Below are 27,638 nucleotides of genomic sequence, written 5' to 3'. Positions count from 1 at the left end.
AAGATGGGGGCTACATGGCTCAACAACACTACAAGCAAGAAGGATCTTGGAATTGTTGTCGATCACAAGCTAAATATGAGCCAACAATGTGATGTGGCTGCAAAAAAGGCAAATGCTATTTTGGGCTGCATTAATAGAAGCATAGCTTCCAAATCCCGGGAAGTCCTAGTTCCCTTCTACTCAGCACTGGTTAGGCCTCATCTGGAGTACTGTGTCCAGTTCTGGGCACCACATTTTAAGAACGATGCAGACAAACTGGAGAGGGTTCAGAGGAGGGCAACAAAGATGATCAGGGGACTGGAAACAAAGCCCTATGAAGAGAGACTGAAAGAACTGGGCATGTTTAGCCTTGAGAAGAGAAGACTGAGGGGAGATAGGATAGCGCTCTTCAAGCACTTGAAAGGTTGTCACAGAGAGGACGGCCAGGATCTCTTCTCGATCATCCCAGAGTGCAGGACACGGAATAATGGGCTCAAGTGACAGGAAGACAGATTCCGGCTGAACATCAGGAAAAACCTCCTGACTGTTAGAGCAATACAACAATGGAACCAATTACCTGGGGAGGTGGTGGGCTCTCCCACACTGGAGGCCTTCAAGACGAGGCTGGACAGCCACCTGTCAGGGATGCTCTGCCTTGGATTCCTGCACTGAGCAGGGGGTTGGACTCGATGGCCTTGTAGGCCCCTTCCAGCCCTACTATTCTATGATTCTATGACCTCCAGCATCTCCAGGGAGGGCAGAAAAATTCCTACCTGCAACTCTAGAGAGCCACTGCTGCCAATGTTGACAATACTGGGCTAGATGGACCCGGGGTCTGACTCAGTATAAGGCAGCTTCCTATGTTCCTTCTGAAGGATCAGGTTTGCAGATTTGGCGTGCTTTTAAATCCAGGCTTATCTTTAGATGTCCAAGTGCCATTTGTGGCATGACGCACCTTACAAGAACTATGGCTGATATGCCAGCTGCAAACCTTCTTGGACAGAGGCAGCCTGTCTGCTGTCATCCATGCCCAAGCGTGGAGAGTAGATTAATGCAAAGAGCTCTACATGGGGGGCTGCCTTTGAATGCATCGCAGAAATGTCCAATGGGGTGCTTCCAGATGAAGCTTTTATCACACCACCCTGCCCCATTCACAGAATTTTATGAGGTGGGGGTGTCCAAATATTTGTAATCCTCCTGTTTTTCCACCATTTCTGCCTTTTTCTTACTGCAGAAAATCAGTTTTGGAGAAAAAGACAGCATAGCTGCACAGTGGAGGGTGAACACATGGAGGGTGGTGGGCAACACCTGTGCATTGGAACTGAATGCTTTTCCAGGTTTTCTGAATGCACACATACAATTCTATGTGTTTACTGTTGTACATCATGAAGACATTCCACTAAGTGTATGTGGGGGTAGGGTCCTGCACCCATTCTATGGGTGTTCACTTACCTGGATATATCATGAGAGCAGGGTTTGAGATGTTTCTTGTTCCCCCACATACGTTCCACATAAATGCACCAGACACTTGCCATAGTTAACTCTGGCTGTGCCACTTTGAAAAAGACCCTAACACAGAGGTGTTGAACTTCTTTCAGCCCTAGGGCCAAATTCCATTTCAGAGAAGCTCTCTGGGGCAGCATTCCAGTGGTGAGGGGGGCCAAAAATACCAGCATACTTTAGCTTAAGGCTCCTACTGCTAGTTACTAAGCCTTAGGAGAGGCATTTCATCCATTTAGGGCACAATCCTATGCGTGCTGGCTGGGGAATGCTGGGAGTTGTACACTTTTTAATGTCTAAACGTGCATAGGATTGCACCCTTACACAACCCATTGGCATGGCAGATTGCAAATGAATGCATGGCAGGGATTAAAAACAGTTCCTGTAGCTGCTTAGACAAATAGAAGTAGGCACCAGGTGAGAAACCTGACTAACTCCAACTCACCCCCAAATAGCAAAAGCTCTGCTTAAGTGGACTGCTTTGGCAGGTTGCCTAAAAGAAAACAAAGGAAGAATGATCTCTCCTGGGGTAGGGTAGGGTGGGGTGGGGGAGTTCTACAAACAAGGTGCGGGTGGGGGAAAACCATGGGGGTTGGATTTTGGGTGGCCACCCATCCCATCTCATCTCCACCCACAGAGGCACTTGGAAGCGGGGGGGGGGGGTTGTGTCCCATCTAGCCTGATGAAGAGTTCTGGAGAACTTGAAAGCTTGCACACTATTCTTGACATGTTGGCTGGTCCTAATAAAAGCATTGCCCAAATGTACATAAATAAAATAGCAAAGTATTGTTTGTTGTTGTTATCTTTATCATCATCACTACACCTCCGTCCTATGAGAGGTATCACCTGCTGGATTTCTGCCTGTCATGCTGAGAACGGAACATGCTCGCAGGATGGGGAACCTGTGGCCCTCCAGATGTTGCTGGACTACAACTCCCGTCATCCTTGGCCACTGGCCATGCTGATGGGTGCTGGGAGCCCGACACCCTTCTTGAGGGCCACACGTTCCAGTAACAGACCCCTTTGCCAAAATAAAGGCAGCAGCCCTGTCTTATTCCAGGCGCCCGCAAGTCCAAAGAAGGAGCGGGCCGGGGGCTTTTTGGCGCGACTGTTTTGCCGCGGACCTGCCTCCTTTGCAGCTCAGAGTTACAATTGGCGCCGGGCCCCTTTAAGGGCTGGCCCCGCCTTTCGCCTCCCGACACCGGCTCCGCCTCCCCCTTGTTCTCCCGGCCCCCGTCTTCCTCGCGATTGGCCGGAACAGAGCAGCGCGTGCGGACTGTGGGGCCTCCGATAGGTGGATTTCAAAAGCTGGGGAGGCGGGCAGTGACTCGCCAATCAACAACAGCAACCACCAGCCGCCCCTCCCGTCGTTTCCTGTCGCTCTGTACGCGACACAGCCCGGCCCATAGAGATAGAAAGTGTAGAGGGTTACCCGGCTTCCGCTTTGGAATGTTCGCTGGACGCGGCTAGAGGGGAAGAAAAAAGCACCGCGCCTGCATGCCGGTGAATATTATTATTACTAGCATTAATCTCCGTCCTTCCTCCAAGGAGCTCAGGGCATGGTCCTCTTCCCCTACCCCGCCCCCATCCTTTGTCCTCACAACAGCCCAGTGAGGTAGGCCAGGCTGAGAAAGAATGAGCGCCCCAAGGCGGCCAGTGGCTCGGCGCGTCCCCTTGGCATTGGGCTCTGGACTGGGGTTTGCAAAGGGCGGGGTATGGAACCGATTGAGCTTCTGCTGCCCCGGGCTTTTGGGCGACAACTCCCATAATCCATCAGCCAGTTGTAGCCCAGCACATCTGGAGGCCGCCAGGTTTGGGGAGACTGGAGTAGACGATATTGCAGGGATAAGGCAACCTGGTGGCCTCCAGATAATTTGGACTATGACTCCCATAACCCATGACCATGGGCCATGCTGGGTGGGGCATATGGGCATTGTAGTCCAAACATCTGGAGGGTGCCAGCATGCCTTACCACTGCAATAGGGTTAGGTGATCGGAGCTGGTTTCAGGCCGCTTCCTCTCTTACCAGCCTTGAGGCTCAAAGGACACATTGGGAGATTTGGTTTGGGGGCTGTGCAGTTGGGCGCAGCAGTGGTGCTGGGGGGCGGAGCAGGCTATTTCCCCCTCAAAATTGTCTGGCCCTCTCCAAGCTGCTATTATACCTGTGAAAGCAGAAAAAATAGAGAGACTCCCAAGGGTGGGAAAGCAGCTTGGAGAGGGGGCAATTTTGAGAAGAAAAGCACTAGGTTCTCCCCCTTCAGCTCCCCAATCTGTCTTCCTCCTGCCCCCCCACAATAAAAACCATATGGCCATCTCCCACCCTTTTCTTAGATTCACCCCATTAGCGACAAAGACCAAAGGGGTAACAGTGTAGTTTGTTGCAGTAAAAACAACAGAGAGTCTCGCTGGACCGTGAAGACTAACTGATTTGCAGCGCAGTCCTGTGCATGTCTACTCATGCAGGTAAGACCCACCGTGTCTAGGAGCTTGCTAGTAAGTGTGTTAAGGCCTGCTGTCTTCCTGTGGTATCAGCTTTTGTGGACTAGACTCCACACATGAAGTGTTATCTTCGGTTCTTGCCACAATCCATCTGTCTGTCTTAAGGCCACCACAGGATGCACTGTTGCATTCGCTGTAAGAGACTAATATGGCTACCCTTCTGGAATTCGAGACAACAGATGTGAGTTGCTAAAAATACTTCTTATTCTGAAAGGATAAAAGCTATATTTGGTAAGGTCAAACGCTGTTACGCATGAAGAAAGAACAAACACTCCTGTGGCACTTTAAAGACCAACAGCTTTATTATGGCACATTAGCTTTGGTGGACGAGGGAGGAAAGCCTGCTTCCTCAGATGTGTGAAACATTATCCTCAAATTATGCCACAATAAATCTGTTAGTCTTTAGGGTGCTGCAAGACTCTTTGCTGTTTTTACCCCGTTCTCTGACAATATTCCTTTTTATGCGTCCTTTCAGGTCTTCCAAAGGTGACAGGCCCAACTCCCTTTGACCTCCTCCAGTCTCCTCCTATCTCTGGAAATCAAGACCTGACTGTCTGACACACTCAGTTACTTGTCCCCTAACTTAAATCTTTTCTCCTCCCCAGTCCATCCTACCACAGCTTCCTTACCTTTGGGCAATATGTCACCATGTGGGATCAGAAAGAGCAGTATGAGGGAGGAAGTCATGGCAAAGGCCCTGCTGTGGTGAAGGCTTCTGCTGCCACCGCTGTGAGAGATCCATGTGGAAAGGACTGTATATACCATGACTTCCTCACAATACTAATCTGATGTAAGACCCTAGAATAAACTTTCTTTACACTCATGCATGTCCATCACCAGTAAAATAGGTTTAGCAGCGATTGGCACCATGTCTGGTCCAGAGTGTATTAGAATTCCTTGAACAGCACTGATGTATATTGAAGTGCATGGGGGGGTTAACTGTCAGCATGGGGGTGTATGGCTTTGCTTACCATTCCTTAACCAAAGCAGTGCAGTTAAAGAAACAAGACTCCTGGGGGATGCGGGACGTAAACTCTAAAATGGCAGGGAAAGAGGTACTCCTGGGCATCTGCTCAGATTTGTTCATTTTCACTCCCATCATGCGCCACTAGGAGCCAAAACTGATCATTTCTGTATGTGTTTCAGGAAACTGATGCCCCAAGCCATTTCTGGGATAGTTCCTGCTCATCCTCTGTTTATGAGGAAGACTTATGTGGAGGGTTAGTGAGCTCAGAACTGTTGGTACGAGTCACTGCTGAATTGTCTGTCAGCCTGAACACCCAAGCAGCTTGTATGAATCACTCCTTTGCATATTTATTTATTTAACGTACCTATTTATTTCCATCAGCTGTAATTCTCACCCATCTGTATCTTGCTGTGCTTTAGATGGCAGTACAAACGGCCACTGAGTTCAACAGGACGAGGAGACGTGCAGGGTTTTAGCGATGAATCTGCTGTGGAATTCCACATAACCCTTGCTGGACTCACATGTGATCTTCTTCCCCATAGTGAGTTCAGGGAAAACTTCTGGTTTCTAGCTCTGACCAGCTGCTGCCTTCCCCTCTTTCATTTGGGCAGATTTTCAGTTGTTAATAAAGAGAGGATTAAAACAACAAGAATAAGAATAATGCACCAGACACCCATATGAGCAGCTAGACAAGCAAGGCTTTTGTGTTTAAAAACAAAAGAACAGAAAGATGGGGAAAGGGATGAGCAGGAAGAAGCCATCGGGATTCGATCCGGAGGCTGTACATGTGTCAGTTGAGGAGCAAAAGCAGGGGGGAAGCCGAGTCCGCCCCACAGCTGAACAACCTGCACCTGCCCCTCTTCAGAGGTATGTCTGCTCGCGCCCTTCCTTGTCTGATAGGTGACTAGTTGTAGATCTAGGGAGGACCCTCAGGTTCGTAGACACAGCTGGGAACGTACAGCAGCATTAAATTCATAATGAGATGATCAGTGATCATGCTGGCTGGGAATGATGGGAGTTACAGTCCAACACATCTGGAAGGCACCAGGCCGGGGGAGGCTGAATAACCTGTTCCCCAGCTCAGTGGGAGAAAGGAGGGGGGAATCTGCAGGGGACAGGGGAGGTTTTAGAAGACGTGGCGAAACCCTGCCTGTTCCTTGAGACTTGGCGGGGGGGTAATTTGGTGGTGCTACCATTTCATACTTGCACAAGGATTTTTATATTTTCACCCTTGAAATCATCGCATGGCTGCTTTTATGCATCATTTCTTTCTTTCTGTGCCTCCCATTCAAGTGGTTTTTTTGCAGAGAGGCGATTTATAAATATTTTTCAAGCAGCTTGTCTGTGCTCCAAAAGTGAAATAAGCATCCCAGAAGAAAGAGTCAAAAGTGTTTTCTGTCTTTACCTGCACTGACGTTGCCAAATTTCTGTTGCAGCCGGGAAGATGAGCAGCATGCAAGGTGGCGAGGTGGTAGCCGGGGGAATGGAGGAGGGGTCGTTCAGCAGAATGTGTAGGCTCATGAGCGATCAAGGCCTCGGTGTCATTCTCTTGAGTTAAGCCAAACAGCCTTTGGTACACCAGCTGGGGCTACTTGATACTGCTGCAAGGTGCTGCTGGTGTGGGTTGGTCTTGAACTGGGGGATCCCCCAGGCAGGTCTGGTGCTGTGATGGTCAAACAGACCACACCATCCAGCTGCTCAGTTCCTCAAACCTGAATTAGACCTGTTTGAGACTTTCCTGTTAAGATGTAGCCTGCAGGCCTGAGGTTCCACACCCCTGAACTAAACGGGATGTACCAACCTTTTGGCAAGTCCATGCAAGCCAAGGGGCTTCCTCTGTCTGTTCCCTCACATCTGCTGCTGGGTAGGATGGCTGCTGACCCAGCCAGTTCTAGAGGGTGGCAGTTGGCCCAGCCAGGTTTGGGGAAGGGTCTGGTTGTGTCTCCCTCTCATTCCAATTTTGCCATGGTGCTCTGAGCCCATCCTGGGCCTGCCCTGGACACTGAACAAGCCATTTTGTCACAACATCTACTGGTGAGGGTGGGCAGAAGATAGCTCAGGACCTACTGGTAGATCTCTGGGTGGTTCGCTGTAGTTCAGGGGTGTCAAACCTCTTTCAGCCCTAGGACGAAATTCAATTTCAGAGAAGCTCTTGGGAGCTGCATTCCTGTAGTGGGCAGGACCAAAGGCAAAAAAGGGGTGGGGCCAAACCACCAGCATGTTCCTGTTCAGGAGAGCAGTGGTGGCAGTTTAGGCCATCCCCGATTGACTGCAGACGTAAATATTCCAACAGACAGCAAGATCTGTGCCTAAATGGTATAGATGCTGTGATCCCTGAAGTACCTCCCAAGACAGGTAATACCAAAACGATACCAATAAATATACAGGGCTAGCGTAAGTGACCTCTAGTACAATGCCAGTAGCATAGGCTGGTGCGACGTGCTCTGCAGGCTGGATGGGGAACCTCCGCAGGCTGGATTAGGCCCACGGACTGGAGGTTCCCCATCTCTGCCTTCAAGGTTTCCCCTTGAATCAGCTGCAGTGAGTGGTTCTCTTGCGATGGTGATAATCCACTTCAGCTTGGCATTTAGGGTGTCTCTACATAAGCGATTTATTGCATGGTCGTGATTGGCCACTCACGGAATTTTGCGGGTCTTTTACACAACGTCATCAACCTCCAGGATGTCTCCCCTGCCTTTTCCCATTTATCCCGCTTTCAGAAAGGTTGGAGGTAAGCTAGAATAGAAAACAAGCGTGGGATATCGGCAGTGTGAAATGCTGGCATAGCGCTATGAACTTGCCGAAAAAGGACCTTCCTCGCTGTGGCAGAGCCATGTGTCTGCCATGTAAATGCTTGAACAAAATTCCTCCCTGCAACAAAGGGAAAATGATCTGATCCCCCATCCCACCAAGCCCAGACTCAATGTCTTCTGTTGATTCAGAGCACCCATTAAGTTCAGGGGGGCTTACTCCCAAGTAAGTGTGCCAAGGATTGTAGTCTTACAGTACAATCTTATGTCTACTCAGAAGTAAGTCGTAGCTTTCCTGGGGGCTGCGAGGAAACAGTACAGCACAATTTAAGCCGTGAAAACAAGACGCCCCCCCGCACTCCTTTGCACACATGAGGTGCTCCCTCGAGTCAAACTATGTGTCTACCATGTAAAGGAGCCCATCCTGATCCCGCAAAGAACCCAAAAGCAGAACGCCCCTGTAAGGATGCAGTGTTTTTGCTAATGTAGAGACATCTTCAGTGAAAAGGGAGTTCTACTTGTGGCTGGCATGAGGCCATCTTGATTTCTGTTTTAATCTTATTAGCACCTGGACAAAGACCAGCGGAGGCGGCTCCTCCAAGGTGAGCATCTCCGCCGACATCAGTCTAGATGAAGCAATGCAGAAATTACCTGGGAGGAGGGAGGGCCAGAAAGATCTTCCATTTGAAGACTTCAAGGACATTTTGATAGGTAATATTCCTAAAAGAAAAAAGCAGCGGGCTTGGGTGGGTGGGGTGGGGGGACGACAAAACAGGCCCAGATCATAAGCCTTGAAAAGGGTTTGGTGGGAGCAAGTGATTGAGGTCACAGCAATTCGGTGCTATTAAAAGTTACCCCAACTGGCATAGAGAGCCCTCCAAACAGGCACATGGAGGATTCTGAAGGGCATGTGAAGGACCTATTTCCCACAGTGGTAATGTTTACTTGACCTGTGCACTCTAGTACAGCTTCTCGGAGACCCAGGCTCTAAGGCAGCCATCCCCAACTTGGTGCTCTCCCCACGTGCTGGGTACGAATCCCCAGCCAGCACATCCCACCCCTTGAGCTGCTTCCTGAGGGCCAGTATTTATCCCATCTGCTGCTAGTGCCCCACCCCTGGCTCCCACGTTACGTTGTCATATTTTGTTTACATTTGATTTTAAAGGTTTATTGGCCACCTTTTAATGTAAAGCTCCCAAAAGCAGTGACAGAATTTCAAACCACAAAACACTAAAATCAAAATGTAACCATTAAAACCAGGTAACACTGTATACACAACAGTGTTTTCTTGTACCTTCGGTTTTGACAGTCAAATTATACTCGAGAGTTGTGTTCAAAACTATGAAATAGCATCAAGGCAAAATAAAATGAAGTGCACCCCTGACAATTCAAAATGATTAAATAGCAGCATTTTACTAAGTACCTTTAAAAGAAACAGGCCATTCAATGTAAAACCAGTTTAAATCAGTGGCTCTTCAAAGCCCACTTGAACAGGGCAGAGGGGAAGCTTGACCAATCTCCTCAGGAAGGGTATTCTAAAGTTTGGCGCCACCACCAAAGAGGCCCTGTCTCATGTACCTAGACTGCCAGTTGTCTCTTCAGTGGTGGCAGGAGAGAGAGCTGAACTCAGGGATTGGACAGCTTTGTGGGGAAGAAAGTGTTTCTTGATCCAGCATCTGCAGACACATGTGGAGCTTCATAAGGGAAATCCATGTGGGACTGGGCTACTGGCAGCAGCAGAGACAGTTCTGTCAGCAGTTCAGATAGGAGATGGAGTACTGTTCTATGATTCTAAGCAGAGGCTTGGAGGGCACGCTGGAGTCTTGGTGAGGCGGCCCACTGAGGAACAGGCAGCTCTGGCCTCTGCCAGCTCTACCTCCCCAGCATCCTTGTATTGTGATCATCAGTCAAGCACAGCTTCTGCTGGTTTGAAGGCCTTCCTCGTGCTCCTCTCTTGGCTTGAAGCAAGAGAACGCTCCTTAGGAACATCAGAAAAGCCCTGCTGGATCAGACCAAAGGTCCATCTAATCCAGCTTTGTGTTCACATGGTGGCCAACCAGCTGCCCACGGGAAGCCCACAAGCAGAACACAAGCCCAACCACATCCTCCCATCCATGTGCCCCACCAACTGGTGTACATTGGCATACTGCCTCTGATACTAGAGGTAGCACAGAGCCATCAGGACTAGTAGCCGTTGATAGCCTTTTCCTCCATGAATTTGTCCAATCCCCTTTTAAAGCCGTCCAACCTGGTGGCCATCACTACATCTTGTGGTAGCGAATTCCATAGTTTGTCTGTGCACTGTGTGAAGACGTCCCTCCTTTTATCTGTCCTGAATCTCCCGCCAATCAGCTTTATGGGATGACCCCACTGTGTTCTACTCTTGTGACAGAGGGAGAAAAATGTCTCCCTGTCCAGTTTCTCCACACCATGCATAATTTTGTACACCTCTGTCGTGTCTCTCCTTACCTTTTCTTTAAGCTAAACAGTCCCAGCTGTTGTAACCTTCCCTCAGAGGGGGGATGTTCCAGACCGTTGATCGTTTTAGTTGCCCTTATCTGCCCTTTTTCTATCTACAATATCCTTTTTTAGGTGTGGTGACCAGAACTGTACACAGTATTGCAAGTGTGGTCGCACCATAGATTTGTATAGGGGCAGTATGATACTGACAGTTTTATTCTCAATTGCTTTCCTAATTATGCCTTATCCCCTTGTTTAATAGGGTATTCTGGGAGGAAGAAACATAGAATCATAGAATAGTAGGGTTGGAAGGGGCCTACAAGACCATCAAGTCCAACCCCCTGCTCAATGCAGGTATCCAAGTCAAAGCATCCCTGACAGATGGCTGTCCAGCCTCGTCTTGAATGCCTCCAGTGTGGGAGAGCCCACCACCTCCCTAGGGAATGGGTTCCATGGTCGTATTGCTTGAACAATCAGGAAGTTTTCCTGATGTTCAGCCGGAATCTGGCTTCCTGTCACTTGAGCCCATTGTTCTGTGTCCTGCACTCTGGGATGTTGGAGAAGAGATCCTAGCCTTCCTCTCTGAGACAACCTTTCAAGTACTTGAAGAGCGCTATCCTATCTCCCCTCAGTCTTCTCTTCTCAAGGCTAAACATGCCCAGTTCTTTCAGTCTCTCCTCATAGCAGTGCCCAGAACTGGACACAGTACTCCAGATAAGGCCTAACCACTGCTGAGTAGAGGGGAACAAGTACTTTATGTGATTTGGAAGCTATACTTCTATTAAAGCAGTCCCAAATAGCATTTGCCTTTTTTGCAGCCATATCACATTGTTGGCTGATATTCAGCTTGTGATCTACAACAATTCCAAGATCCTTCTCGCTTGTAGTATTGTTGAGCCACATATCCCCCGTCTTGTAACTGTGCATTTGGTTTCTTTTCCCTAGGTGCAGAACTTGGCATTTGTCCCTATTAAATGTCATTCTATTGTTTTCTGCCCAGCGTTCCAGTCTATTAAGATCACTTTGAATTTTGTTTCTGTCTTCCAAAGTATTAGCTATCCGGCCCAATTTTGTGTCATCTGCAAATTTGATCAGCATTCCCTGCACCTCCTCATCCAAGTCATTAATAAAAATGTTGTAGAGAAGGGGATGAGCAAGGTGAAGTGGTCAGCCTGGGCAGAGTTTTGAGCGCTATTAAGGGTGGCAGAGTGGCAGACAACAGATCTGGCCTCTGTCCTGTCCTGCTGCTCCCATTCCTTTCAATGTGGCTTGTGCAAGAGACCCCCTTGCTGGGCGGAGCACTGTGCTGGTTAGCAGAGGAGGGAGGGTGGCTGCAGTTTGAGTGGTCCACCTCAGGCATTGAAATCCCTTGGAATGGCCCTGATTGAAAGGATGGTTGTCTGTATTTACTGCTGCTTGTGCGTTCTTTGTTCAGGAGTGAATTATATTCTTCCGAATGGGCAACAACCCAGAGTTTGGCTTTTTCAATTATTAATTTAGATCCAGCATCAATGCGTGCAAGGCGTAGTCCGCATCCTGAAAAATCCCTGAGATCCCTGTATTATGAACCTGGACGCCCGGAACACACTCAAGGTAAGTGTGGCCCATTCCTCAACAAGACAACCTCTCTCCACTCTCTGAGAGCTGTGGCCAGACCCTGTGTTTTTGACCCACTTGTTCTGCTATTCATATGATGTCCTGGTCATGGTGGTGAAGGGGGGGGGGGTCCTTCAGAAGCCAACAGCTGTCCTATACCAGCCCTCCCCAAGTGGGCCCCCTCCAGATGTGTTGGGAATGGAACTCCCATAATTCCCAGCCACCATGGCCATTGATAAAAAACAAATTGATCAAAGTTTTTTTTAAAGACTGGGGAAGTCAAAACGACCTTTGCCCAGTGCTGAAATGACATCAGAGTAGGCAGCAGACAAGCCTCCATAAACGAGGTGCCACACCTGAGAAGGCTGTTGTTATTATGAATTGTAATTTTTAACAGCTGGAAACAGACATTCCCCAACCTGAGGCCCTCTAGAGGTGCTATGCTGGCTGGGGAATGCTGGGAGTTGTGGTCCAGCACCTCTGGAGGGCCCCCTAGAGCCACAGCCCCTTTCCCCTAATTACCAATCATTTGGTGGTTTCCCGGCTTGTGTGCAGTTTCCCCCCATTCTCAGCTGTCAAAATGGGGAAGGCCGCTCTGAACGGAAGATGTAGCCTCTAGAGCTGTGTAGCTGCATCTCACTTTCCAGATGCCTCATTCTTTTCCCCAAGGCTGTTTGCTTTGAAGAATGGACACTCAGGTCAAAATAGAGAAGTCTTTTCCAGCAGTCTTTTGAGGATGCAGGTTTGAGACTTTCCGGTCACATTTAAATCAGGGGGCTGGGGAACCTCAGGCCCTCCTTGGGTCTGAATTCTGGGTATCTGGGCCTCCTAGAGCCACACCCCCTTTCCCCTGGGCCTGCCCCCTTTCCCCTAATTACCAATCATTTGGTAGTTTCCCGGCTTGTGTGTGGTTCCCCCCCATTCTCAGCTGTCAAAATCCCTCTCTGAAGGCTGAGTTACTGGCAGGAAGAGCTTTCAGCTACCATATGCTGGTGTTTTGGCCCCTCCCCTTTGCAATTAGTCCCACCCCCTTTGCCTTTGGCCCCACCCACCACTTAGAGCTTCTCTGAAATTGAATTCTGCCCTCTGGCCTAAAGAGGTTCCCCACCCCTGGTTCACATGGAGAGGTTTCTGTTTCCTGCCCAGAAAGCATGCAGTGGAATTAGTACCAGGCAAGGCGGACCAGCAGGTCTCAGATGTTTGTGAGCAGATAACTGAGGCCACTACTTTTGGGGCCCTGCTTGTGACTGAGTTGGAGCGGGTCTTTAAGCCATCCCCCTGTTTGATGCAGGAAACCCAGCACTGGAGCGCCCCCACCAGGTGGCTGTTCAGTCCCTCCCAATAAGGGAGAGCCCCCCCGCCCAAGCTAACTAGTTCCTCTCTCAAACTGCTCTCTTACCATTACAAAGTTTCCTATAATGTTCAGCTGCAATCTACCCTCCTGGAACTTAAGCCCACCAGAATGAGTCCTGCCTCTGGGGCAGCAGAGAAAAAGCCTTTGCCGTCTTCTCTGTGACATCCCGTTGGGGATTTGAAGGGTGCTACCTTGTCAGCTCCTCAGTCTTCTCCAGGCTGAACATACCCAGTTCTTTCCATGGCTTGGGACCAGGCTGCCTGAAGGTCCGCCTTCTCCCATGCATGGTGCAGTGGTCCATTTGGCAGTGCAGGTGCTCAGCATGATGGTCCCCATAGCCATGGCTCCAAGGAGAGTCCAAAAATGCAGGCAAGCGTGTTGATCCATGTCAACGGGCCAATTGTGGCAGATTTCATCTCCACCAAGAGCAGGTCTTTGGGAAAGTGAATGGGTCTGAACTGCCCGTTCGTGACCAAGCCACCCCAAAATATTTTGCATTGCAAGCGAGATCATTGCACAATGATCATTTGTTGCTGGGAAAATTCCGTTCCCCCCAGCTCCTGTGCGAATCGCAGTTCAGCTCAGACAGAGCAGGGAATTCTGGGGGGGGGGGGGGCAGGTGGTGTCAGTGACCCTGCTCATAAGTGCAGGTACTGCGTCCCTGTGAGCTCTGGCTCTGCTGCGACTCTGCCCGCACGAGCCTGCCCAGACCACCTGCTCTTCTGTGGGGGCCCTACTCTGGCTCCCACCTCCATCAGAGTCGCATTTGGTGGGGACGTGAGAGAGGGCCTTCTTGGTGGCTGCCCCCAGGCTCTGTAGCTCCCTTCCAAGGCAGGTGAGGTTGGCCCCCTCTCCGTTATCCTTCCTTTGCAGGCAAAGACGTTTTTATTCAGGCTGGTCTGTTGCTGATGGGGGTGGCCGTTGGTTGGCTGTTTCACTGGTTGACTGTTTCTTTGATTTTTATTGTTGCGTTTTTAATTGTGTTTTTAATTTGTTGTTCATGCTATGTTTTAATTAAGGTTTTGTTTTTAATCTGTGTTTTATTGTCAGCCGCCTTGAGCACCATTTTTTGGGTGGAAGGCAGGATATAAATACATAAAATAAATATACCTTTCATCATAGGACTTGTTTTCCATACCCCTGGCCAACTTCCTTGCCCTTCCCTGGACCCGTTCCCAGAGGCAAGCAGCTGGCTGCTGTCGGAAGCATGATACTGGGCTAGATCGACTTTGGTCCGATCCAGGAGTGCAGTTCTCACGTCCTTAATGGCCCGCACTAGAATGTGCTGCGGTCACTTGAGTCATTCCTTTCCAAGCGTTCCCTCTCACCCCTTCCGTGAAATAGTCCAAATCCAGTGCAAAGCATCCACGCAGCGCCCTGAAGGCTTCAGCAGCTGCCACCCCTGGACAGCGAGTGCCTGCTGCGTATCAGCCGAGGCCTGTTCTTGTCCCACAGGAGATCCTCCACCTTCAGCCCAGACTGGAAAGAGATGTGACTGGAGCAGCCTGGATGCTTGGCTTGAACCCAGGGCTCAAGATGGGACACAGTCCCTTACCAAAGGCACCCAAACAGAAGGTAACTCAGGTCTAGGGGATCATGCCCTTGGGAACCTAAGTGCAAGCCAGGGTGCACACACGCCAGGAGGAAGCAGGGAAGGACTCCTTGCCTCTCTCGGCAGGAGCTGCCCTTCCTTTCTTGGGAAGCACAGGTATATTGTTTTTCTATTGAGTTATATTGTTTTACAGTTTTATTGTTCTAAATTCTTGTGCACTGCCTTGATGGCTTTTGGGCAGACAAGGCGGTATGTAAATGCTAATAATCAATAAAGAACTAAATATCGAGGAAGGACGTCACAGTCTGCTGAGCACTGTACAAAAGGGAAAATGGGTCCCTGTCAGCCCAGAGTGGCACAGAATGACGCAGTGCAAAAGGGAGGAGAAGTGGGGAGAGGGAGAAGAATATGGGCAGGGCTTGGTATGCTGACTTGACATAAAATCCGCCTGAGGCAGTGGGGGCGAACTCCTTTTAGCCCAAGAGCCGAATTCCGTTTTGGAGGAGCCCTCGAGGGCTGCGTTCCAGAGGTGGGTGGGCCAAAGGCATGAGGGCCGAGGCCAAGCTGCCAGCATACCCTACCTAGCTTAAAGCTAAAGGGGCAGAAGGGGGCAACCCAAATGATCTCAGGGCTGGAACAGCTCCCCTAGGAGGAAAGGTTACAACATTTTGGGGCTTTTTAAGTGAGTGAGGGGAGACATAACAGAAGTGTATCAAATGATGCATGGTGCGGAGAGGGAGATAATGCTAGAACCCAAAGGGATCATCGCATGAAGCTGATTGATGGGAGATTCTGGACAAATAAAAAGGACTTCTGCACACAAGGCATAGTCCAGCTGTGGAATTCACTGCCACAAGAGGCAGCAATGGCTGCCCATTTGGATGTCCCTGAAAGGGGAATAGTCAAATTCATGGAGGAGAATAAGGCGGTCAATGGCTACTAGTCCTGTTGGCTCTGTGCTACCACCAGTATCAGAGGTGGTGTGCCTGTGTACACCAGTTGCTGGAGAACTTGGGCGGGAGGGCGCTGTTGCACTTGTGTCTGGCTTGTGGGTTTCCCACAGGCAGCTGTTTGCCCACTGTGTGAACGGAATGCTGGACTAGATGGACCCTGGGTCTGATCCAGCAGGGCTCTTCTGATGCTCCTATACTGCCAGTAGCTAAGTCTTAGGAGAGGCATTTCAGTGTTTTAGAATGAGGAAGAAACTGTGAAAAAGATGGGAAACCAGCAAACAGTTGATGGGTAGGGGGAAGGTTGTGGGAAGGGGCTGTGGGCATCTGTGGAATCCTGGAGGGCTGGAGTGGAACCCCAGATTTGCTGGAGTGAGGTTCAACACCCCTGCAGTTGTTTAACAATAGCCAGTACAATTTCAAGCAAAATAAGTTCTTGGCCATCGCAGGCCTTGCGCTAATAGCTGGTCTCTCTGCCTCTGTTCTTTGCCTGCCGAAGAGGTGTATCAATTGCTTGCTTTGGACCAGGCCTTTGAGCAACTCTGCTGGCTGGTTTTGCAGTTTTTTCTTGGCATCCCTGATCAGTAGCAGCCACTCAAATGCAGATTTTTACTTGTGCCTGCCGGCCACAGGATGCGCCAGGGGAATGGCTCCTCCCCTTGAGCCCCCATTTTGCACCTGGCTCCGCCCTGCCCCCTATTTTGTCCTGGCTTCAGTTGATGGACCTCAGGGCTCTAATGAAAAATAAAGTGGACCCCATAAGCCTGACGTTTGCCCACCGCCGCTCTAGTGAATCGGAGCGTGATTCCGCTCCACCTCCCTGAGTGACAAAGGGCAACACTTTGGCCCTAAGAAGAGGAACTCTCCTTGGCGGTGGGTGAGACAGGAAGGAAGTGGCTCCTGGTCTCTGAAGTGGAACACAAAGAGGAACTGAAAGAACAGGGGAGCTCTTCTGCTTTAAAGTATGTGTGTGCGCGTGCATTCGCGCGCGCGCGTGTGTGTGTGTGTGTGTGTGTTGCTTTGGGCCTCTGAGCTTCCCACTGCTATACATCCCATTCTGCTGCCTGAAACTAGTGAAAGCTTGTTTCAGAAAGATCAGCGTGTGTGCATGCCTGCGTGTGTGCGTGTACACTTAAGATTTTTTTAGACGCTCTTCTTCCGCCACATCTTCTAACCAGGGAACCCCCTGGTCTGGAGTTGCTTCTGCAGATGCTTACTGTATTTGCATATTTTCTGGTTGTGACATTTGGCTTTTTTCATTGGCTGGGAGAAAGAAGTGGGTAGGGCTCTCTGGGGCTCTGTGTGGAATGGAGGAGGTCTTCTGTGATGTTGGCCACTACTTGTTAGTTACATAATCTTCACAATATTCTAGGTCATCCTTCCCCAACCCAGTGCCCTCCAGGTGGGGTGGACTACAACTTCCATAATCCCCAGAGTTGTCGCCCACCCCATCTGGAGGGCACCGGGTTGGGGAAGGGTATTCTTGGCTCTGGCTTCCTAATCGCTGATAGCTCTGCTCAGTTCTCCCAACTGCATGTTTTCTTTTCAGCCATGGAAGCTGAAGTGTGCAGTTCACAGGAAGCCAACGTCAGTGCTGGCTTCTGCTCCTGCCTTGCACAGGGAAGTTGTCCCTGGGCACAAGGGTGGGTTTTAAGAAGAGGGAGGGAAAGTGTTGTCTGACGGCATGATTCTCTTCCGAACTACAGCAGCGCCAGGAGTGGCTTCCCTCAAGACTTCTTCTGACATAATGGGAACACTTTGGAATGATTCCTGGGGAGGCAAAGAACATGCAGAAAATGTAACAGGGATCCTGAAAATTCCAGAAGCCAGGGAGTAAAACATTGCATTGGAATCGGATAAGAGAGCAGGAAACGTTCCTTTGTAAAACAGTGTGTAAACATCTTGTTCTTTCTCTTTGGCAGTCATTTCATTATAGAGCTCCAAACCACCTCATTGTTACTGAGTAGCCCAAGTGCACTTAAAAAAAAAAAAACCCAAAAAATTTTCAGCATAAAATCGACCAGAAACATGGGAATGCACTGAGATCAGCTACTCATTGCCCTTTTTGGATACCTCTGTAGGCATCCTAAGCAGGCTGCTCCTGGAATCCCAATGTTTCTTAAAGTATTTATATCCTGCGTTTCCTTAAAAACACTCAAGGTTGCTAACGAAGAGAATAGTAATATAAAATACCATTAAAACAATCAAAAATTGGAGAGGACCCTCCCCCCCCTGAAAACAAGCAGCAGATAAAAAGTCAACAGGTGTGAACAATTAAAAATAGGCAACAAAAACATTAAAAATCAGAATCAATTAGGACCCAGGCAAGGGAGAAGCAGCCTCCAAAGGCTTTCTTTAAAACTGGTTTTTATGCCAGCATAAACATCCCTCTCTTGCCGCAATCAGAGATTCACAGAGAGCTGCAATGAATCAACTGCAGCAATCGCCATTCTGCTGCGTAACTTCAGTGTAGCTATTTCCAGAACCCTGCAGCAACAAAGAGTCATGTGGCACCTTTAAAGGCCAGTGCATTTTAGTATGGCATAAGCTAAATCTAATGAGATGGACTCTGATCCAGAAAAGCGTAACATGAGAACATCGGAAGAGCCCTGCTGGATCAGACCTAGGGTCCATCTAGTCCAGCACTCTGTTCACACGGTGGCCAACCCGCTACCTGTGGGAAACCCACAAGTAGGATGCCAGCACAACGGCACCCTCCTGCCCATGTTCCCCAGCAACTGGTGTACACAGGCATGCTGCCTCTGATGCTCGAGGTAGCACGGAGCCATCAGGACTAGTAGCCCTCGATAAAGGCTGGTCGTCTTAAATCAGGGTGTTGAACCTCTTTCAGCCCACAGCCTGAATCCCATTTCGGAGAAGCTCTCTAGGGCCACATTCCAGTGGTGAGAGGGGCTGAAGGCACAAGGCCCAGGACTCCTCGATGCTCTAGCTCAGCTGTTGCTTGCAGTATGCCATGAAGAGTAGGCCCACCAGTGTTCTTCTGCAGATAAATCTAGTCCGTGGCTCAAGGTAATAAATGGGAGAATCGCAGTGGTCTTTTCCAGCGCGGCGCTTCAGATAGTTGTGTGACGTGTGGATCCTTCTGTTTTGCCACAAGAGGGCACCCCCTGCTCTCTTTGTAGCCCTGTCTGCTAGCATCTTTCTGGCGCTGGACTTCTCCCACCACACTCACGTTGTGTTCTTGGATTTGGGACCCATCTCGGTGTCCTCCTTCCAGATGGAATCAGTCTGTACTGCACAAGCACAGTCTCTTGTTTTCCTGGTATTTCAGCCTCATGTACTGGCTATGAAGATCGGCTTAATTTCCCATCTGGAAGGGATCCCGATTCAGTCTACATGCTGAAGGTGGCTAAAAGGTAACTGTTGTCCGTGATGCTGGGGAAGGAAGATTCCTGACAGTGGGTGTCTTTGTATAATGGAATGACATGCCTTGGAAGTTGTAGCTCTGCAGCGCTGCATGTGAAGTTGCCCTTCTCACATTTTCTGGGAACAAACAGCCCTGGTGATGTGCCAGTGTCTTTTGGGATACAAATGCTTGGGGGGCCTGTGTGACAACGTGTGCCCGCCTTGAGGAGAACGGTATGTGGGAAGGGTTCCAGGGGAACAGGCTGCTGACTCGGGACCCCTTTGCCCAGCTTTGGAGGAGGCTGTGGCCAGAGGGTTGGGGAACATGACTGGGAGGGTGCCGTTCCTCTCCTGTCCTGCTTGTCGGTTTCCTGTGGGCAGCTGAGCGGCCACTGTGTGAACCCAGTGCTGGACTCGATGGACCCTGGGACTGATCCCGCATCAGGGCTCTTCTGGTGTTCTTATGGCTCTAGGACAATTCCCCAGACCAGGGGAATTTAGGAACATTGAAGCTGTCTTTAAGTGCTGTCTCTGTTAACAGCTTTGAGGAGCCTATTATAGTGAGACTCAAACATCCTTTTCCTACCATGCTTTTTGCTGAGTCTGAAATGTAACTGCAGGCGACAGATTTTGAAAGGGCTGGGCCTTCTCTGGCGGGTAACTTGGAAACACATCCAGGACCAGGCGTGGTAGTCCAGGATGTGTCCGGGCTTCCCGGAGGCATCTGGTTGGCCACTGTGGTGCTGAACGGGAGCCAGCAGGGCTCTTCCGATGTTCTTAGGATGCCCCCCATCCATTCAGGTGGGCCCCTTAACTCACTGCGGTGGCTTTCCAAATGGGGTGTTTCTTCCTGTAGCTGATGATGATCTCAGAGCACAGTTCAAGGGACGGTGTACAGTGGCGTTGCTTGGGCCAGACCACCAGGCCATGTCCGGGGCTCCACAGCCGCCATGGAATCTTTTTTAAACCTCAAGACGGGTTGGGCACGCTGTGGCATGAAGCTGCAGTTGCACCCAGTGTCTTCATTCCCCCCAAATGCTTCTAGGCACCTGAGCTCTGCTGCAAGTTGAAGAAAGAGGGAAGGAGTGCCGCCGTCTCATGGCTGGGGGAGGAAGGAGGAGGCCGGGGAGAAGACTGTGGTGGGCAGGGAGAGAAACCGGGGCAATGGAGTGCCCGGGAGTCTGCGCAGGCCCCAAAGGGCATCTTGTCCAGGGCTCCCTAAATCCTGGCAGCACCACTGATGGTGTGGTCCAGTTCCAGGAAGGTATAGGCCAGCAAGCAGTGCAGAACACCACAGAGCCGCCTCCTGACGGATGGACCTCTAGAAGTCCTTTCCATGTTGCCCTCTGACTGCTGGGATTTGAGTAGATGCTTCCTTCATGGTTTCTGAGGTTTCCTTCACACACACACACACACGAAACGTAACTGTTCATTCAAAATTAAAGCTGCGATTTGCAGGAAGCCCAATTCTGCCCTAGATTCCACATGCTGCACAAATGTGTGCAGTAACAGGCCTGAGCCCAGTCATATTATCCTATTTCCTGGTCCCTCTGAAAGATCAGGTCTGTAGTCTGGGGGTACTCCTAGATCCATCATTGTCGTTGGAGGCCCAAGTGGCTGCTGCAACTCGGAGTGCCTTTTACCAGCTTTGGCTGGTTCGCCAGCTACAGCCTCTCCTGGACAGGGATAGCTTGGCCACAGTGGTATAGGCACTAGTAACCTCAAGACTGGATTAATACAATGGGCTCTATGTGGGGCTGCCCTTCAGGTTGCTCCAGAAGCTGGAACTAGTGCAGAACACAGCAGCTCGGCTGTTGCCGGGAGCTGCCTCTTTCCAGAGTGCAACTCCTTTGCTGAGGAAACTGCACTGGCTGCCTATTCGCTACCGGCCAGATGTAAGGTATTAGTACTAGTCTACAAAGCCCTAAACAACATGGGACCAGGATACTTGAGAGAGCGCCTCCTTCCCTACCAACCTGCCCGGTCACTGAGGTCATCAGAGGGCATGTTCCTGGTGGTTCCATGGACATGGACTCATGGCCCAGTTGGAGTCCACCAGGAAAAGAGCCTTCAGTGTGGTGGCCCCCTTCCTGTGGAATTCCCTGCCTTTGGAGGTCAGGCAGGTGCCAACGTTGTGTTGTTTTCAGTGCCTCCTGAAGACGTGGTTATTTCGAGAGGCCCTCCCTGAGTGACCAGCTGTGGTTTATTAAGTTCAGAATCTGTTATTTTAAATTTTTTTAATTGTTTTAATAATGGGGTTTTATTCTTTTATCTTGTTGTTCACTGCTCTGAAATCTTTGATGTGGAATGGTATATAAATATTATAAATAAATAAATTAAATAAATACTTTCCAAAATAGAAAAATGGGTACTGGCAAGATTTTTCTGTTCTTTGTTGCCAGCCCTTGAACCCATTTCCCCCTTTTTTGGACAGTTCTGAGAAGCTGATTCAGCAAGGCTCAAGAGAGTTCTTTGGCTTCCTGAAGATCCTAGTTAATCTACCCACCATTTTCATGACTGAGCTGATCCATTTTCTCAGCAAGTCCGTATTCCAGGTAAGAGGATTGGACTTCGACTCTGTAGAACAGCATGCTGGCTGGGAATGATGGGAGTTGCAGTCCAACACCTCTGGAGGGCACCAGGCTGGGGGAGAAGCACTTCCTTCAGAAATGGGCAGTTGCAAGCAAGCAGGGCCTGGTTTATGTTTTCGGCTGATATAGAATGGAAGACCTAATCTGCGCGCATCCAGGCGCCAGAGAGATGCGACCTCGGCCACCGCTGGCGGAGCTTACAGCACTTTGGCTCCTGGATACATTCAAACTACAGCGGTCTCTGCCCAAACCTTTTCCATTAGTCCTGCGGCTGCTGTTCCCATTTTCTTCCCCTACCCCACATTCAACGAGGCTGTCCTGCGCTTCTCCTGCAAGGCTGGGTTGCCATCCTCAGAGGCTTTGTAGCTGACCATATAAAGCCACTTTTGTCTCGCATCACCTGTATTCCCCCCTGCAGCGGCTCTTTGTGGGCTTTCCCAGGCAGACCTACTACCTCCTATCCACCAGGGTGGGGAACTGCTTTCAGCCTGAGGGCCGCATTCCAGTTTCCGTTTCAGAATTTCGTTTCAGAGAAGCTCTTGGGGGCCGCATTCCAGTGGTGGGCGGGGCCAAAGGCAAAAGGGGTGGGGCCAGAACACCAGGATATTGTAGCTGAAAGTGTCTCTTCCTGCCAGTCCTTCAGCCTCAGGAGAGGCATTTCAGCCTTTTAGAACAGGGGAGAAAGGGCACAAAATCTTTATAACATTCTCTGACCTTTGGGGTGTACTGTCAGGATTGATTCTGAGCACAGGGAGGTAGTTAGCAGCTCAGATTCAGAAGAGGAACAGCCAGAACCGGGGGATGTATTTTCCAGGCCTGTTCAGATATAGGTAGGCGTGCTTCTGAGGTTACTAACTCCCAGATGGCTGGGCCTGAAGCTGCCCCCTTGCCCCCCTCTGTGAGAAGCTGGGAGGAGGACGGGGAGGAGGAGAGTGGGGGCTGTGACCTAAGAGATAGTAGACTGCCACGCAGAGCTAAGAGGGAAACACCAGGGGTGGAGCTGAGACGGTAGATCCAGTTAGCAATGCCTAAGAAGCATCACTGGAAAGGCGGGACATCCCTCCCTAAGTTAGTCTATCCAGCAAGCCTAATTTCAAACTGCAAGCAACTTCGATGTTCCCATTTGAATCCCCTGGAGGCATTCCTTTGTAGCCTGAGAGTCTTTGAGGATTTGCATCTGTAATGAACCTGTTGATAATGAATTAAAGGTGTGAGACTGAAGCCTCTCTATTTGTGTGTGTGAGTGCATCAGGAAAGAGGGGGGCCAAGGGAAATGTGACATGTACATGGTGACTGCAGTAAGAAAATTACTTCACGATCTGTCAACTACAGCATCATCTGTTTCACTTCTGTTCTTTGTGGATAGGATCAGTCGTGTTCAAGATTGTCACTTCATGAATAAGACTTATACCAAAACGGGTACTAGATTAGCAAATATGGAACTTATGTAAAAAAAAAAGTATTTCTTTTGTAAATTATGTAAAAAAAATCCTTTTGTAAACCACCCCGAGAGCTTTGGCTATGGGACAGTATAGAAATGTAATAAATAAATAATAAAGCCGGGAAGCCACCAAACAATTGGTGGTTGTGGAAACGGAGTGGGGCCAGGGGGAGGGAATGTTGCCATCTGGGGACCCCCAGAGGGCCAGATTTGGCCCGTGGGGCTCAGGTTCCCCACCTCTGCTCCATAGCTTCTGCTTTGAAAGCATGTGCCCTGACCCATCGAATGATGGCCTGTATCCCCAGACAGGAGAGTTGCTCTCATCAGCCCTTGTGGCATCTTGTCTATGTCTTGGAAGGTATGGCAGGGTATGGGGAGTTCAAGGCAAATGTTTCTATTGTGCCCTTAACACATACTCAGTCCCGGGGCTGGGGGGAGGTCTTTTCTCCACCCCCCACTCCATTCACATTTTTTAACTCTCCAGGAGGACTTCTTTATTGCCTTGAATTCATAGTCCAAGGTGGGGATGAGGGTGGGGCGTGTCCTTAATTGGTTCTTCTGACTTGCAAATGCCCAAAGGAGGACATGGGCTCCCAGCTCCTGGAAGACCATCTTCACTCCAAGGCCAGTGGCAGTGTCTTCAGGTTTGCCCATTTATTTGTAAGAATGTTAGGCTTTTGGCATGCGTTTGCCCACCCTGTATGCCTGTGCCAGTAGCGTGCGTGTGTTACTTGAACTCTCTGGGTGGAGGGAGGGTTGAAACTCCTTGTCTTGGGGCTAGCTTTGGTGTGGAGCACCAGTGTCATCTAGAGCAGAGATGGGCAGAAATTGGCTCTCCGGATGTTGTGGACTTCGATTCCCGACCTTCCTGGCTATTATTGGTCATGCTGGTACGGGCTTCTGGGAGTTGCAGCCCAAAACATCTGGAGATCTACCTTCTGCCCACCCCTGATCTAGAGGATGCAGGACAGTTGTGTGCGAAGGGTCCAAAGCAGGGGTTGTTTCTTTCAGAAGGTACCCTTCTCCTCTCTCTTAGCATTCAAATACAGCCCTAAGCCAGGGATGTTGAACCTCAGGCCTGGGGTTCAAATCCAGCTCCCTCGGGGTTCCAATCTGGCCCTCCGGGGTTCTCCAGATGCCCCCTTCATCTGGCCCCACCACCGTTTTCCCGGCCACCAATCATTGGGTGGTTTCCTGACTTTTCTGCAGTCCCCCCACCCCCGCCAATTCTAAAAGGTTGAAACACCTTTCCTAAGGCCCGGGGGCTGTCTTCACAAGTAGTTTAGTGTGAAGTTAGAGCAGTCTGAGTTCCTTTGCGACCGATGACATCCTCACCCATCTGCTGCCCACCAGCCGCTTCCCTCTTGAACAGCTGCATTCCCTGAAACTCCTTTTACTCAGACTTCTTTACTGGAAGTGGCTCCCTCGGGGTTTTACCTCAGTATGCCATGTCCCCCACCCCAGTATTAAATCCTGGGCGTGCCTCTGTGGTCTGGCAGTGACGTGGTCAAGGGCTAGGATGCCCCGTTCCCTCTTGTTTCCCCAAGGGAAGTCGTTTTCCCATTGAGAAACACCCCCCAGAGCGCAGCCGCAACCCCTCACATTGCCGCAGTGGTGGGGACGCTCGTTCACCTTAGGCAACCTGCTTTCAATCATTAACATATCTCCCCTTCCGTGCATGTTTACTCAGAAGTAAGAAATAAATCTTGCTCCCCTGCAGTGAAAAGGTTAAAGGCTAACTTTACTAACTTGCCATAAAGCACTCTTTCACTTCTCTGATGCTCTCTTAAATCACTATTGCAATGTTGCGCTTCTTTGATGTTCTGTAGTTTCTCTGATGTAAAGTCCCTTCTCTGCTTTATCACAGTGATCTTTTGGGTTTACAGGAGCTTCTCATTGCAGGGAGAAGGAGAAAGTGGGGGATTGGAAGCAATAGCTCTGGGGCAGAGTGCTGGACTGGGCTTTATCGCTTTATGGCAGTAATGATTTGGGGGGGTTACAGGAGCTTCTCATTCTGAGCTGGGAGGAGAAATGGGGGGGGTTGGAAGCAATAGGCAAAAGTGCACATATGGGGAGAAATGGGGTGGGAGCAATAACTCTGCAGCAGACTGCTGGGATGCAGCGAAATTGGGATGGGGAGCTCTCAGGAGCCTTCTGATGCTGCACTGGAGAACTGGGGATTTTGTTTTTTTCAGGGAAATCTGCACACACAGGGAAAATTAGTTGCTGTCATTTCATAATGTAGTGGCAGCGGTTAGCCTAGCCAGGTGCAAGCCTTTCTCATGGGTTGAGCAACCCCTGCCTGGTCGACAACGTTCAGTTCTACTCCCCCCAGCCCACCCTGAAGTATGTTCCTTTCAAGCGCTGAAAACCAGATTCTAAAGGTGCGCTACACTCAGCTTATCTTGCTTCGTGTGTCCCTGATGGACCAAAGCCGATTGCATGAAAATCCAGGGAATCCTCCAACACGCTTCTCACTTCGTTGTGGTGAAGATCCCCCCTTAGTTCCTGGCAGGAAGAGCTTCAAGCTGAAATGTGCTGGTGTTTTGGCCCCGCTCCTTTTGCCTTCAGCCCCGCCCACCACTGGATTATGGTTCCTGGCAGCTTCCCTGAAATCTGCCCTTGAGTTGAAAGAAGTTCAACACCCCTGGCCTAGGTTAGATGCACCTCTTTTGCAAGGATCGGCTGCTAGCCACAGCGCTCTTCTCTTCATGCAGGTGTTGGTGGTGGGTCTCTTGGCTGCGGTGGGAGACCAGATGCTGGAACCCCTCTTAGCTGCTTTGTTCAACAGCATCCTGCAGCCCCTGCTGATCTTCCTGCTGAATGTTTTCTACAGTATCCGGAACCTGAGCTGTCCTCTCATTGACATCCTCAAGGGCATCTGCTTGCAAGTTGCTGTCGTGCTGCGCGCTTTCCGGCTGGTAGAAATCAACCACCACCCAAACACGCCGTTTGTTGAAAAGGTCTAGCGGAGAGGGACGACTATCCCAAACTGGTAATTGACTATAAGTGCCCTACTATGGTGTCAGTCTTGTGAACCACCAGACCACATGGGCTGAGAACCAAGGATGCCGTGGGGGTGGTTCGTCTGTCCAGCTTAGCGGGCTTCAACCTGCTATTGGCTGGGGTTGTGCCACCCTAAAGGAGCAACTTCACAGTATGGAGGGGCTCCTGGTTTCAGCTTTGTCATGGGAGGCATAGGTTTTGGCTGGTGTGCCAGCTGCGACCCTACCCAGACAGAGCTAGCCTAGCCTCAGTTATCTAAGCTGTCTCGTAAGCTCTGGGTTACTGTTCCACATGGGGCTGCCTTCGAACACTGCTGGGAAACTCCATTTCATGCAAAATACTGCTGCGAGACTGCTAACTGGGAGTGGGCATTGGGAACATACGTTTCCTGCACTACAATATTTTCACTGGCGCTCAGTCCATTTCTGGGCTCAACTGAAAGTGCTGGTTCTTTGCACCATGACAAGGGGGTCCTCCTATAAAGCATCCAGAGGTCTGTATCCATCTGCTGGGATTTGTAGTCATTCTATGGAGGACTGTTTGCCTTCCTGGGAATAATGTGCGGCCACTGATGAATTCTGTTCTCGTTTATTCCAGAAGAGTTTGTAAGGAGCAGTTAAAAATTCTGCTGCGGCAGGCTCTGTAGAAACAGGGAGATCCAAATTCAACTGTTACTTCAGAGGGACAGTGAAGGCTTCTTTGGGGTTTATCTGATTTATGTATATGTTATGCATTGGGGACCCTCCCACCGAATGGCTTTCAAGGAGAACAAGGAGGTGATTTGGGAAGTGAGCAACCCCTGAAAGAAAGAAGACTTGGATGTTTCTGAGGTGCTGCACATGAAGTACATCTAGAACTTTATCCTTTGGGGAAGTGATGCTTGCAAAATAAAATGTTTTAAAGGGCTTCGGCCAAAGTGTATATTTTCCCACTTGCTTCTACTAGCACTAGACCAGGCAACCTGATGCCCTCCAGATTTTTGGATTGTGATTCCCATCAGCCTCAGCCAGCATGGCCAATGGGAGTTGTAGTCCAAAGCATCTGGAGGTCACTGGGTTGCTTTCCTGGGTACTAGGCCTTTATGCTAGTTTTCAGAATGGGCGTCTTTGAGGCTAGTTGTTCTTCATTGCGCCATCTCAAGATTTTGGTCATAGATCCACCAGCTAGGTCTTCAGTGACCCATGTACAGAATGCAAAATCTATCCTTTTACCACCTTGGTAACTGGCTCTTAGCCAGAGGTAGAATTGGATATTTGTTTTTATGTCATCATAAATAGTAAAAATATTTTTTATTTCATCAGATGTGCAAAGGCAGAAGCAAATGGTTTTGGGGTGGGGGATGTTTTAAACCGAATTGTGAGTATTTTACCTACTGCTGATTTTTGTTTTAAATGGTTTTAAGCTGGATTTGTAATTACTGACTAAAGTGGAAATTTATTTGACTGAAAATGTTTCTTTAATTAGCTTTATTGATGTTTTGGGACTGATTTTTTTGGAACACTGCCCTGAGGGACTGTTCATCCATTTGCCAAACAATTTATATAAATTGACTGGGAGTCTAAATGGTGTTCAGGGGAAACTTCTCCCTGTTAAGTGATCTTGAGGAGCTGCTTCTCCCTCAAGGTTG

General features: G+C 49.7%; 1 protein-coding gene across 4 annotated transcripts; it reads left to right on the top strand.

Annotated features, from left to right (window-relative positions):
- Positions 1 to 2,896: 2,896 nt before the first annotated feature.
- LOC146339266 (uncharacterized) lies at positions 2,897 to 27,472 on the top strand. 4 transcript variants are annotated; one of them, XR_014784211.1, is made up of 12 exons: positions 2,897 to 2,982; positions 3,864 to 3,942; positions 5,125 to 5,269; positions 5,365 to 5,812; positions 6,382 to 6,456; positions 8,261 to 8,406; positions 11,656 to 11,748; positions 14,561 to 14,680; positions 18,900 to 18,984; positions 21,408 to 21,528; positions 25,842 to 26,000; positions 26,609 to 27,456. XR_014784211.1 is itself a non-coding variant. In XM_084808921.1 (9 exons), the coding sequence occupies exons 1-8, from the start codon at positions 5,676 to 5,678 to the stop codon at positions 25,972 to 25,974; spliced, it is 1,029 nt and encodes a 342-aa protein (XP_084665047.1). In that variant the 5' UTR covers positions 5,587 to 5,675; the 3' UTR covers positions 25,975 to 26,000; positions 26,609 to 27,456. The 4 variants fall into 4 exon arrangements, 3 of the variants coding, with proteins under 3 accessions (XP_084665047.1, XP_084665045.1, XP_084665048.1); XM_084808921.1 differs by lacking the exons at positions 2,897 to 2,982; positions 3,864 to 3,942; positions 5,125 to 5,269 and having other exon boundaries at positions 5,587 to 5,812; positions 25,723 to 26,000; XM_084808919.1 differs by lacking the exons at positions 2,897 to 2,982; positions 3,864 to 3,942; positions 5,125 to 5,269 and having other exon boundaries at positions 5,587 to 5,812; positions 25,723 to 27,472.
- Positions 27,473 to 27,638: the final 166 nt, after the last annotated feature.

The sequence above is a fragment of the Heloderma suspectum genome, chromosome 7, assembly GCF_057233095.1.
Source record: "Heloderma suspectum isolate Gila_16-S chromosome 7, 16-S_ref, whole genome shotgun sequence".
In the NCBI taxonomy this organism is placed as follows: domain Eukaryota; kingdom Metazoa; phylum Chordata; class Lepidosauria; order Squamata; family Helodermatidae; genus Heloderma; species Heloderma suspectum.
The sequence above is the reverse complement of the archived record's forward strand: the minus strand, read 5'-3'. Positions and strand labels throughout refer to the sequence as shown.

Bases quoted from the DNA above. Each gene is read 5' to 3' on its own strand.
- LOC146339266 (XM_084808919.1), top strand. From the start codon at position 5,676: ATGGGGAAAGGGATGAGCAGGAAGAAGCCATCGGGATTCGATCCGGAG. The intron at 5,813-6,381 runs GTATGTCTGCTC...TTTCTGTTGCAG, and splicing joins GCACCTGCCCCTCTTCAGAG to CCGGGAAGATGAGCAGCATG. The intron at 8,407-11,655 runs GTAATATTCCTA...TTATTAATTTAG, and splicing joins CTTCAAGGACATTTTGATAG to ATCCAGCATCAATGCGTGCA.